We start from the raw sequence: 13,507 nt of genomic DNA on the forward strand, positions 1-13,507 counted from the left end.
AGAGAATAGCGTGATGAAAAAAGGTACAGTCACTGGCAGAGATTTTGAGCCCTTGGAATCACCCTAAGTTCCCCCCCCCCCCCTACTGGCAGTTCAAGTGGTCTGATGAGAAAGGCTGACTCGTTAAAGACAAGAGGAAGCGCAAAGATGCCACGAACCAAGCACCATTAGAAAAGCTTCTAGAACCTTATCGAATCCACGCCTCAAAGAATCCAGGGTATTCTGTGGGTAAAAAGGGATTCTACCTGGTACTAGGAAGGTTTGCATATCAACCTGGACACTGAGCGTAATTTCATAACTATCAGCTAAGCTAAGTTTAATGTAAAGCAACGTCGCTGCTTCATTTTACGGGTCCGCTTGCCATGTGTCCTTTATAATAATAGAGGATCGGCCCATATTGGAAAATAACTGCCGTGTCCTGTAATATACATTATAAAAGATGGGTGGCACCGCTATTTATAGGATCAACAATAATGCGAAATGCATATTTTCCCATGAAAAGCCATAGTTTATCTACTGTTGGTCTGGGGAAGAAGAGCAATTGCAATCAAAATTATGCACCTTGACCAACTAAGTACAAAAATTCTATTGATCACAGCAGCTAAGGGTGCATTAAAAATGCTGGCCAGACTTGGAGATTATTCAAGCATTCTTATTATACTGTACAATGCACAGCATATGCATGTTACGTCTATGTTCCTGATTCCCTGACAATGAAGACGCATTATAAAATGCAAAAGACATTAAAATGCGATACTAAGGACATAACATTTCTGAGTAATGGGCTATTTTGTCACACGTGCTTCATAAATAATCAATGTCTCTTGGAAATTGACGCTTTTACACAGACAATTTAATGGCTGTATTATATGTTTAATGCATAAACCAATTACATTTGGATTATGTTTACAATGTTGCCCAAAGGCCTTATATATGTGTATTCATGATTATTTATTTTTTTAAAAAAAGCCATGTTAGTATTTCATAACACTGTGACCAGGAAATGTATCAAATTACCATGCCAATCAAATTCCATTTCATACATTACACCTAAATTATATATAGTTACATCAACTACAAAATACAGAAATTTCAGTACTGCCATCCAGAGGAACAATCAGGGCCTTTTAGTGTGGCCCATTACTGAAGAGAAGGACTCCACAGGACAAGGTGCATGGTGTGCAGGTCGGGGGTGAATGTAATGCTGGGAGGGAGATGAAGGTTTGGCGAGTGGGTCTTTGCTCCTGGGCAGTCAATCAAATGGGCCCTAATCAGTGACCAGTAACCAGCAGAGGGAGGTGAGGAGAGGGGAGGGGAGGAGAGGAGAGGAGAGGGACTATCACAGTAAAAAGGCAGATGGAATAGGAGCAGGTAATACGCTGAGGGTCTGGATCGAAAGAGCCAAGGGGACATAAACAAGTAGATTAACCATGGAGGTCATGGGAGTCGTCGCGTCGGACGTGTCACCCTCACATTTCATAATTATTCGTTTGGACCCCCGCATTTAACATAAAATATTGGTTTTATGCCAGTGTCCCCCCCCCCCCCACATTCAGAATGCTTCTGACGCCCCTGATGGACGTACAAGAGCATCATGCAGGTGGATACGGTCAGTGGTGTAGCATCTCGATAGTGTCAGTAACATGAATACCAAAGAGATGCGGGAGACATGAGCAGAGAGATCGTTAGGACTTGTCAGGTTTTTACTGTCTCCAGTTTGTATATCTTATATAAGATCATTGCTAGACCCATATCATTCTCCTGACACATACATATTGCTCTGAGAAGATCATAAAATCATCTGTGACGTCCGGACTAACGTCCCGACAGCGGTATTTATGTTCTATTACATTCCGCAGCAGCGGGGTACCGTCAAATTAACTTCGTAGCTTGTAACGTATTTCAATCCTTACCACCAGGGGGCGCAGGGGGTGTTCCGGAACCTTAGTAACAATTATTTTTTTCTAAATATATTTAAGTGAAACAAACTGATTAACGCGTCATATAAACAGGAATTTCAACAAATTGAATGAATATTTATATTAATACAGCAGTTTAAATAATGAAATAAGTATTTATATAGATCAATTTACGTGCTCAAAATTAATGCATTAATATTAATATACAGAGTATTACATTAACCTGTGAGAGAAATGCTGAAAATAAAACAAAAGCCAATACTAATATCTGGACACAGATTCTTAAAAAAAATAAACCTTCAATTATGTGTCATCCATCCATCCATCCATCCATCCATCCATCCATCCATCCATTTTCTGAAACCGCTTAATCCCAACTGGAGACGCGGGGGGGGGGGACCAACCCTGGTCATGCGCTAACACACCGCAGGGCAATTAGGTGTCATGTACATTTTTACTTACTTTAATAAAATGTAAATACTATTAAATATTATTATTAAATATTATTTATTACTGTCAAATACAGAATGTAAGGAAAAAAATCAGTAAACGCCACACATTAAACTGATGGAAAAATAAAAATACAGATAATTTGACCTCGATTGCGTCTGCACTTTAAAGTTGCTTATGAATCAAGGCACAACCTTGAGCTGACTCATACGTGGCTTGGCTTTAATAGTGGTTGCGGTCATATTTTCATGATGCAACCATCTAGTGAATGTGTGCCTGATTAGTGTCACATTAGCGATATGCGGTGTCCATGTTTAAACTACATGAGCATTATACAGAAAGGAACTGCAGCCAAACCTGGTAAACCGTTCATGTATTGACCAATATGGCCATCATTCAAACCTACAAGCAATCCTATATAAGAGGGAATCATTTTCATGTTCTTCTCTGGAGGTTTTCACAAAGGGCGCAATGTTTAAAAATACCATCCACACAATTGATTATTAGTCCCAGGGGCCGCATGCCAAAGCTTTTAAGCACATAGGTGACCTGGACGTTTAACATCCATTCTTTCAGCACAATATTTCCGAATATATTTGGGTTGGAGGGAGTACCTTTCATTCTTACTACACACGTAGATGTACAGTTAATCCATTACCTTGTACGTGGTATTGCCCTATGTGGTCGTACATGCCAGGCATCGTTAGGAATCCATAGCAATAACAGGGAAGAGCATTTCCTGCTGCAGTGGATATGACCTTGTCGTTATAGTGTATTGCTGTGAAATCCCGCAAATATACACAGTGTGCAGAAATTGGACTCCTTCGATACATTTTTTTTCAGTTCATTTTGATTAATGAGCATTTCATGCCGCTCTTATGCACGTTCATTTGATAGATCAGTCTTTTAGGTCACAGAACAATTGTGTAACGAGAATCACAAAAAGCGGAAGAACTCGGATGTAGGCAGGCAAGCCGATTCCGCTCCTGCTGACCACATTTTTTAGAGGAAACATATTATTCTAGTGCCCCTCGCATTTACTTTGGAGCAGGACTTTGACGTTAAAGGCTGCTTTCCCATCCGAAAGAGGGAACAAGAGCCACTGCCACCTCTTAAGACTATGAAGACAGTATTATTTCAGCGGTACTTATAGTCATCATCTGTATAATTTGTACACTGCTTTGTGAGTGCCTTTTACGTAGCATAATTCTGCTACATTACTGACAGGATGATGTGGGCAAGATTTGCTTTGTACTCATACACAATAGGCAAATAAAGGATCTGTGACCGTTAAGAGAATTTTTTCCAATACCATGCATGCTAATAAATGAAAATCTGACAATCTTGTATTAAACGAGAGAAACGGCACAGCGCTGTGCTAAATTGATTGTATTCGTGACGGCTGACCACGAACGCTGACCTCATTAGGATTTAAACAGCTAGGTGCCCCCTGCCAATTGGGGATTATTCACAATTAATTTAAAATTCATTAACATTTTTATTGATTATTTAAAATGTTTATTTTCTGCTGTTGCTCCATTCAAACTGCTCCTGCAGTTCTCTTCTTTTAGGGGGTTGAACTCCACGATTTGATTTATTTATTTTTTTGTTCTTTAATGATAGTCTAGCCCTGAACCTACAACATAAGCTACTGAGTCTGCCATGAATAGGCGAAATAACTCTTTGCTGAATACAATAGACAGAAGTGGGGTTATCTTAAGCAAACTGAGCTCAAGCTACTTTCTGCAGAGATGGAAAACAGAAGTTTTTCTTTTAAAAAAAAAAGGTAGACACAATTTGACACGTCCTTATTCAAGGCCAAGAAAAATGGCAACTACCTAAAACTCTGATGGGAAGCAGTATATACAGATATATATATAGATCAATGTTTTCCATCCCAGTTATCAGGCACCCCCAGACAGTCCACGTTTTTGCTCCCTCCCAGCACCCAATAGGAGAGCAAAAACATGGACTGTCTGGCTGGGAGAAGGGAGGGAGCGAAATCTTGGGCTGCCTGGGGGTCCCCGTGGACCGGGTTGGGAAACACTGCAGTAGAGTATATATCTCTTTCTGATCCAGACAAGCCTCCTGGATGTGAGAAAGGGGCAAGAAGGCTGGAGGGGAGATACGTCCACTCTCAACTTTTTGCTCCCACTGACCCGAGTACGCGCTCTCTGCTGAAACGCAGCGGAGAAAAAGAGACTCATTGAAAGTTTCATTTCAGAACCTGCAGGATTGCCGTTGTGAAAAATAAATGGGAGCTATACTATAATCATATACTGTTCATAAACAATGATTTACGATCCGCCAGGACTGTGTGAACGACATGAAAATGACATGCCTGTACAAATTGCACCAACTGTTGGCAAAAAAAAAAAACTATCCTTTTAAATGGAAAGGAACAAGCATTACATCATATGCAATGGACACACCTTCTCATAAGAAGCAAACCCGTGGAAAAGTCAACTGCCAGAAAACACAACTGTGCCCTGGGAATCATTTATCAAAGGTTTAAATCACGCAATTCTTTAAAATGCAGGTTTTACTGGAAAGTTAGTCCCATATTTACATATACGTACACAGCAACCCTCACTCTTTATACAGCAAATCTTATACATGTGACTACAAGCTACATGCAAGACCAGCCGACACACCAAATTCCTCAGGGTGCTCATAATATAGGATATTTACTATAGTATTTTAAGCTGCTATCTTTAACTGGTAAAAAAATAAACTGTTAAACATAAAATAAACACATGTATGTCATGTTTCACATTCCATAAAAATGAAATTTAAAAATGTTGGCATTTTGTAGCAAGTTATTCAAAAACTTATTTATTTTTTAACAAATTACAGTAAATTGCACCAGCATATGAATATCAAGTAAGAAAACATTTAAATAGAAAAATATTTATCGTTTGTTCAATATGATACAGTAGTGCACAGAAATAACTAGAATTTTGGCCTATTGGCACCAGATATTTTCAGTCTGATTTTCCGGCGTTCTTGCATTCTGCTCTTCATAAACATTCCTAAAAAGCAACAATAAAAACCACAAATTAGAAATATTTGCACATGATCATATAATCCTTCTCAATACTGCTGACTTTTCTCAGCTCATTCTCCGTTAAGTATAACACGCTTTTTACGCCCGTACACATTTTTAGACATAGGCGAGGTACTTTGTCAAGACGTAATTACAGACATCTGCAGCCGTCTGCCCTCCGGCACGCACCTTGGACACACACACGTGTGCAGCCTTCCCTGGAGATGAAGTTGTTGCTGTTCCCGCCGCAGCCTGTATACTGGAACTCCTCACAGGATCTGGAGGCCGGGTCGAAGTAAAACCTCGGTATGGAGGCCACACACGTCCCTTTATCCAGCGGGCGATTGCAGATCTGAGGAATGTCTACAGAAAGACGGTAACGACTTGGTAAGTGGAACAACATGCTGGCCGGACAAACTAAACAAGGTAAAATGTGCATATCGTCTGGCCGCAGATGAACATTTAATAGGAGTTTATAATACTAATACACTGTAAGTGGCTACAAATAAACACCAGTGTCAGTTAACTGGGTTTGTTTAACCCCTATTATAAGTCATTTGTTTGCTTTAGCAATTCAGCTAAAGTTTAGCAATGCAATTCATCAAATCATCAGCCTTGGCCATTACATGTTTATGACACGTTAATGACACGTTAATGACACGTTAATGACACGTTAATGTAGGAAATAACTGGTGTCACCCCCCAGGGTCATAAAACATGAAGTAAACATTAGATAAACAAAGTGTAACGGCACCCTGAAACTTTCCTAGTATATTTCCAAGTTGCGCAAACAATGACGAAGATGGATTTGAAAGCGCCATCGTTCATTGACTCCTGATCTCTGGGTGCGGGTGACCGCTTCACGTACTTCTCTGAGGCCTGCAGTATTCTTCGCAGGAAGCCATGCTGTCAAAATTATTTCCGTTGCCGTTTATGCCTCCATAGATGAACAGCTCGCACTCCATGGTGGCCATGTTGAAAAAGTATCGTCTCAGGTAAGCCCGGCCAACACCCTCTTCTTTGCTCAGTCTGCAGATTCTTGGGACTTCTGTAAAGGGAAGGATCCTACGTTACACACTGTCTGAAAGCCCAGGATATTCCAGAACTTCTCCCCCTCAAGATCTTAGAGTTGCCTGATGATATAAATCAGGGGGACCCAATCTTACCCAGAAAGGGCCGGTGTCTATGCGGATTTTCACTGTAACTTCCTAATTAGATTACTAATTAGAGGACTGATTGGCTGAAGAGTCCTCACACCTGGGTTTGAACAGCTGACCTAAAGGTTACCCCAAACCTGCATACACCCTGGCCCTCCGCGGATAAGATTGCACACCCCAAATATAAATAATATACAACATTTTCCTTGAAAGACACAGGACATCAAGGCAATCCCAATCAAATAACACAATAAATAATTAACAAATATAAATGATGGAAAAAATACAAAATATAAAATTGTCAGGGCATTTAGCACATGGAACTTAAAAAAAGAGAGAGAAAAACATCGGAACAAAATTCTGTATTGTTTTTCTGAAATGACCACCATCTGGATAGTTTTAACAAAGGAAATAACAAAGACATGCTTAATATATTTTTCCTGGATGTACTGCTACAAACAACTTCTACTCCTGCGGTATGTGGGAACTCGCAGTAAATACTTACTGGGGATCCTCCAGCACGTTTTCTTGCACCGTTCAAACGTCCTGAAGTTGTTGTCGTTCCCGAGACACCCACCGTATTGGAATTCCTCACATTCCTGCGTTATAGTGTTATAATACCAGCGCTGAGAATCACCATCGCAGGGCCCCTCATCCAGCTGCTGCAGGCAAACATCTGAAATCGGACATAAATCAGCGCTCATGTACATTTTCACACGATTCCGAAACATCCGTCTACACTAATACACACGAACTTGCGTTTATACCGCAGATTGCGCATCCGTATAGCTTAGTCGGAATTCGGTGTAGTATGACATATATATTTAAAAGACAATTTGCTAACCACGAGGCTGAACGACGTGCTATAATGAATGCCACAAGTGGGAAATCTTTGCAAGAGATTTTTTTTCAGATACTGTACCTGCTGATGGCAATGCAAAGCTATATATAAGCAGAGAAAGAAGCAAAACGACTTGCAGCAAACGGAATCCCATTGTGTCACTGACTAAAAAAGACCCAGAAATGCTCCTAGATGCTGCTGCGGTTAGCCATTTTATATCCTCAGTGGACTTTTGAGGAAAGGCCCTATGGGCGGGTTTGGTGACTCACTTCCATTCCTCAGCGGACAAGCTACGCGCTTTTCCCTGCTGCGCTCATATTTACAGATTAAATATTTTTAAATGTATTTTGGCATTTTGCCTATTACAAAGTAATAAGATAAGAGATTTGCGTCACCGTATATGTATTTCCAGTGTTCATAGGTATTTTTCTAATTGATTAACCGAAATAATACTTTCGAAGGCAATCATTATTAATGTGAAATTAACTATTTGTTAACTATATGTTAAACCATATACGCAAATTACTGTGTAACTAATCATATTTATTTAAGAAAGGGATAACAAATGGTTATCATTTCTGTGTTTCAACTTTATAGCTTGTTCATACACCCTGTTAAAACTAATCAACCATTACCGCGCCTGTTTTATTTTACCTATATGTTTCCGAATCAGACACAAAGCAATAGACCAAAATCCGAACTTAAATTACTCGTTAAATTTGTGCTTAAGCACAATCCACGTAACTACTCTCTAAGGCAGAATACTAAATACCTTTGAAACATCCATGCAAAGATTATGCAACAATCAATCGATTTTTCAACATATGTCAATGGTCGCATATAATTCAAATTAGTCAGAAGAAGGTTTATATTTGCAAATATTTAAATGCCAATAGAGATGCTAGTTCAGATTGAGTTTACGTAGTATGAGTGGGTTTTACCGGACACGGTTGCATAGTAGTTTTATGTAAACTTTAGCCGATGTGTCATCAAGGACTGTGACCTGGAATGAAAGACAATTCATATTGTTGAATGATTAAACACAGGTAATCATCTAGGCGGGGCTTCTTCATAAAACAGCAGCCTAGAGAACGTCTAAATGTCTTCACTGTGTACAGTAATTTAAGTAGCAGGCTTGACATGGAGTCAACATAGAGAAGGTCGCTCCTTAAATGTAGGGGGCGCTGTGGATAAAGAAGTGTAATGGATACCATGAAATAACCGCGAGGGGTGATGTCTGATAGAAGAAAATGTTGTTTATGCCTAGGAGATATGGCTTGCAAGAAGAGATCCTGGTTCTTCGTAGATAATCCAAATGACATTTTCAATATTTTAGATAATGGAACAAACATGATGGATGTCATGAACATGGAAAAAAAAAGGTTTGAGCAAATTCCATTTTGTTTACAGCGTCACTGAGCTTTCAAAGGCTATTCAAGATGTTCACATTATCAAATCTCTCACAGTGAGATCAGCGTGACCTTTTCATTTAGGAGTCTGGAATAAAGGCTGATAATTTTACAGTTACATTTTTACCATTCATCTTATTCAGGGTGTAGCCCAGCCTTGTGTCCTATACTGCCTGGGATAGGCTCCAGGGCTCCCCACTGTCCCAGTGACGATGACCAGGAAACGCTATTCATAAATGGATGGAAGGATGTACTTCCATGCTTAGACTGCTATCCCCGTGACCCAAACTTAATTAGGGGATGGGTGGATGTTTATTCGTCATTGTTCTTTTTAGCAGAAGAAGATGTCGGATAGACTTGGTAGACCCAAACATGTAGTGAAGGTGTGCTGGGAGCTTCTGGCAGAAGCCCCTGTCCAGGAGATCTTAAATTCACACCTTTGGCAGAACTTCTCTACTCTTCTGAGGGAGTCAGGGGACACTGAGCTTGAATGGGCCATGTTCAAGGACTCCATTGCTGAGGCAGCATTGCAGAGCTGTGGCCGGAAAGTTGTTCGTGCCTGTCGCAGTGGCAATCCCCAAACACGGTAGTAGTGGCCATCGGTAAAGGCAGCTGTCAGGCTGAAGAAGGAGGCCTTCCATGCTTGGTTAGCTTGTGGGACTCCTGAAGCAGCTGACAGGTACCAGCGGGTCAAGTCTGAAGCGGGTTTGGTGGTTGCTGCAGAAGAAACTTTGGTGTGAGAGAAGTTTGGTGAGGCTATGGAGAAAGACTGTCAGTCAGCCTCGAAAAGGTTCTGCAAACCGTCAGGTGACTCGGGGGGGAACAGGGCTTCATCCACGCTGGTTACAGCAGGGATGGAGAACTGTTGAAGTCAACTGGGAATATAGTCAGGCTGTGGAAGGAATACTTCGAGGAATACTTGCAGCATGAACTGGGGTGGTTTGTGCCTGTATGTGAGGTGGCTGAGATGAGGACCAGCACTTCCAAGTCTGAGGCCATGGTTCTCGAATGAAAACGCGTGGATTGCCTGCTCAGGGTAGGGGATAAGTGGATGCCCCAAGTGAATGAGTTTAAGTACCTCGGGGTCTTGTTCAGCAGTGAGGGAAGAAGGGAGCAGGAGATCGATAGGCGGATCGGTGAAGCATCGGCAGTAATGCGGACACTACCATTCTATCTTGGCGAAGAAGGAGCTGAGCTGGAAGCCCTCAATTTACTGGTCAATCTATGTTCCTACCCTCACCTATGGTCATGAGCTCTGGATAGTGACTGAAAGAATGAGATTGCGGATACAAGCAGCCAAAATGAGCTTCCTCTGCTGGGCGTCTGGGCTCGGCCTTAGAGATAGGGTGAGAAGCTCGGAGAGTCGGGAGGGGCTCAAAGTAGAGCCGCTGCTCCTCCGCTTCGAAAGGAGCCAGTTGAGATGGTTCGGGAATCTATTTAGGATGCCTCCTGGGCAACTCCCTGGGGAGGTGTTTCAGGCATCTCCAACCGGGAGAAGGCCTCAGTGCAGACCCAGGACACGCTGGAGAGACTATATCTCTCGGCTGGCCTGGGAACGCCTTGGTATTCCCCTGGAGGAGTTGGAGGAGGTGGTGGGTGAGAGGGAGGTCTTAGACTGCTATCCCCGTGACCCGACCCCGGATAAGTGGATGGATGCTCTTTTTAGTCTGTGAGAAAAAGTCTCTGCATCAATGGCTCCTTAATGTGATGTGATCTTCATGTAATTCACAGTATTAAATAAAGTCTTATTTAGTAAACACAGGTCAGCAATTTGCATTTTTACATTTTTCTTATCTATAATATAATGCTGCTGTACAATTTAAATAACCATGGTTTACACATTCTAATTCAGAGTGAAAACCGGACACCTATTATCTCACGTCATATATTTTACATTGTTTAATTATTTGCCGTTAGCCTTTTGGTGTGCTTTTAATTTTGAACTTGAAAAAGTTGTATTTTTTTGACATGGTAAGTTTTTCCCACTCTGGAGAAATCGACACACAGCCTCTTTGTCTCGTTTGGGACATGATGCATCATTCAACCTGACAGGTTCAGGGCAAACAGGGATTATGTGTCTTATCGTGAGTGCATTACACGCTGCGTCCTCATGACCTACAGCAGCACCGTAATCATAAAGAAAGGAATGGCTCTGGTGCCATCTGCCAAAAATCAGTACATCCTTCAAATGCCCCAAACTTCATAGCTTACCTTGTACAGGAATCATGCTGTACATTTCCATAGACACATACACCCCCAAGTAACACCGACCGGCTGTAGTTTTAAGGCCGTGTAGTATAATGAACTAGCCAAGAGGCATCATTTAATCAGCTTAGGAAGGTAAGATGTTTACAGAGATTACTTTATAAACCAGATTGACGGTGACAGAGGGGGAACCTTGGACCTGTTCTTGGTAGGAAGACTGATCACAGTGAGTTGTGGTATGTTCTGTTCTTTCTTCTTCTCTATTGCACATTTACTGCATAATTTATGTTCATATAATAACAAGCAAAAGCGTTATTATTGTTGTTGTTGTGTACAAGACACATAATGCCAGTGTGGAATTAATCTGCTTTACATGGCTCCTGCAGTTGATTCCTTTTCTATTTGTGTAACAGTCTAGATAACGCCTTTTTATTGTGGTATATTTTTAATGCTGTAATATTATTTTCCTTTTTTTTGCATAAAATAAATAATATGATCAATCTCAAACTAGAAGCCCTGGGTGTACTTTTAAAACTGTATATGATCTTCATTTAGGGGGCGTGCATGTTGGTGCAGTGGTTAGCACTGTAGCCTCACACCTCTGGGACCCGGGTTACCTTAATCCTGTTATCTTGTATATCAAAATATTCAGTATAATCAGTACTGTTAAAAATTCTTAAATGAAGATCATCTTTCCATTTTCCAAACTGCTTATCCTACTGGGTCGCGGGGGGTCCGGAGCCTATCCTGGAAGCAATGGGCACGAGGCAGGGAACAACCCAGGATGGGGGGCCAGCCCATCACAGGGCACACTCATATACCATTCACGCACACATTCACACCTACGGGCAATTTAGTAAGTCCAATCAGCCTCAGCATGTTTTTGGACTGTGGGGGGAAACCAGAGTACCCAGAGGAAACCCCACGACAACATGGGGAGAACATGCAAACTCCACACACATGTGACCCAGGCAGAGACTCGAACCCGGGTCCCAGAGGTGTGAGGCAACAGTGCTAACCACTGCACCACCATGCCGCCCCTGTTTTTTGATGTGTATTAAGCATTTCATGCTACAAAATACATACATTATGTATCCAATGTGATGCATTCAACTATAATTTATTTAAAATTTTGTAAACAGCAACAATTTTGTCCTGCATAGGAAAAAGCGAACACTGAAGCACACGCCATTGACATTTAGATAAAAAAAAAAATCATATTTAAAAGTCATGGCATTCACCAGTAAAATACTAGCTATTTGTTTACTGCTATAACTCATAAAATAACTGATTGGAGAACACTATTATTACATTATTTATTTTGATTGCATTATGACTATATATGTCATAGTCTAGTCAGTAATATGCATGCAAATTAAATAAAGCAATTTTCATTCATTCATATTTTTGTGTTATTTGCAGAAAATGCCAGTTATTAATGTAGATGATTTGACAGACAAGGATAAAGCAAAAATGGAGGTCGATCAGCTTAAAATTGAAGTGAAGCTGGAGAGAGCTCTGGTAAGCTTTTTTTGTTTTTTTTTTACCTTCACAGACAACACTGTCACAGCTGAGAACTGGGCTGTAAGAGTAACAACATGATAAAGACACTTTTTGGGGGTGTAACACAACCGCTTTTTCAACCAGGAACAATTCAGAACAAAACACTAGGTAAAAGGAGCCAAAACTATTCTAATAAAGAATGATCTTTGTTTGATTTGCATTAGTATGTAGTGAAAACACTTAAAGAGGATTGAAATCTGAGCCACTTATCCTAAACACTTCAACTGATTGCGCTGCTTATATCTTGCTTAGTCAGCTCTAAAATTGGGCCAGTGGGTTTATTCTGATAAACAAGAATTAGATGTTACCCCGTACATTTTTAATTGAATTCATCCATTCTTGTTGATTATAATAAAAATCTGTTTTGTAACTGCAGGTATCAAAATGCTGTGAGGAGGTCAGAGATTACATTCAAGCTGGAGCAGAAGAGGATCCTCTTGTCAAGGGCATTCCTGAAGAGAAAAACCCATTCAAAGAGAAAGGCGGGTGTGTAATTTCCTGAACTGGACAGTAGACAAGTCGTCCTCCTGCAGCTTAGCCACTCCAGCATTCATAGCATGTAGAATTAGGTTTTCTGGACTGAAAATGAAAGGTGTGGGACGTTGAAAACATCTACTATCCCCAAGACCTGCTTCAGAGTATGAATTCCCACTGTACTTTCCCTGCAAAGCGAGATAATAAATAAAATAATTGTCTACAAGGATTGTCAGAGCTTTATTTGAGTGTTTTCCCTCTTGGGCAAGTCTGTAGTGTGGGCAACATCTGTTTTGATATTGAATAAAGCACTTGGAACTAATGAGCTTGTTTACTACTGCAGGACTTTATTATTTTAAGTTAAACAAAAAACTATACCACTATGCAGAAAAAAAATAATAATCCAAACTGACTTTTGCAAATAGGGTTTCTTTCAACAACCC

General features: G+C 40.7%; 2 protein-coding genes across 3 annotated transcripts; one reads left to right on the forward strand and one right to left on the reverse strand.

The window, feature by feature from the left end:
* Positions 1–4,893: 4,893 nt before the first annotated feature.
* On the reverse strand, positions 4,894–7,654 carry tfpi2 (tissue factor pathway inhibitor 2). Its single transcript, XM_048994418.1, has 5 exons — positions 7,495–7,654; positions 7,078–7,248; positions 6,284–6,463; positions 5,605–5,778; positions 4,894–5,401 (listed from the first exon to the last, which is right to left on the reverse strand). The coding sequence occupies exons 1-5, from the start codon at positions 7,565–7,567 to the stop codon at positions 5,322–5,324; spliced, it is 678 nt and encodes a 225-aa protein (XP_048850375.1). The 5' UTR covers positions 7,568–7,654; the 3' UTR covers positions 4,894–5,321.
* Positions 7,655–8,764: 1,110 nt separating this feature from the next.
* Positions 8,765–13,341, forward strand: gngt1 (guanine nucleotide binding protein (G protein), gamma transducing activity polypeptide 1). Of its 2 annotated transcripts, none has more exons than XM_048993595.1 (3): positions 8,765–8,795; positions 12,450–12,548; positions 12,967–13,341. In XM_048993595.1, the coding sequence occupies exons 2-3, from the start codon at positions 12,453–12,455 to the stop codon at positions 13,090–13,092; spliced, it is 222 nt and encodes a 73-aa protein (XP_048849552.1). In that variant the 5' UTR covers positions 8,765–8,795; positions 12,450–12,452; the 3' UTR covers positions 13,093–13,341. The 2 variants fall into 2 exon arrangements, with proteins under 2 accessions (XP_048849552.1, XP_048849551.1); XM_048993594.1 differs by lacking the exon at positions 8,765–8,795 and adding an exon at positions 11,194–11,263.
* The last annotated feature ends 166 nt before the right edge of the window (positions 13,342–13,507 follow it).

Source organism: Brienomyrus brachyistius, chromosome 23 (genome assembly GCF_023856365.1).
Source record: "Brienomyrus brachyistius isolate T26 chromosome 23, BBRACH_0.4, whole genome shotgun sequence".
Taxonomy (NCBI): domain Eukaryota; kingdom Metazoa; phylum Chordata; class Actinopteri; order Osteoglossiformes; family Mormyridae; genus Brienomyrus; species Brienomyrus brachyistius.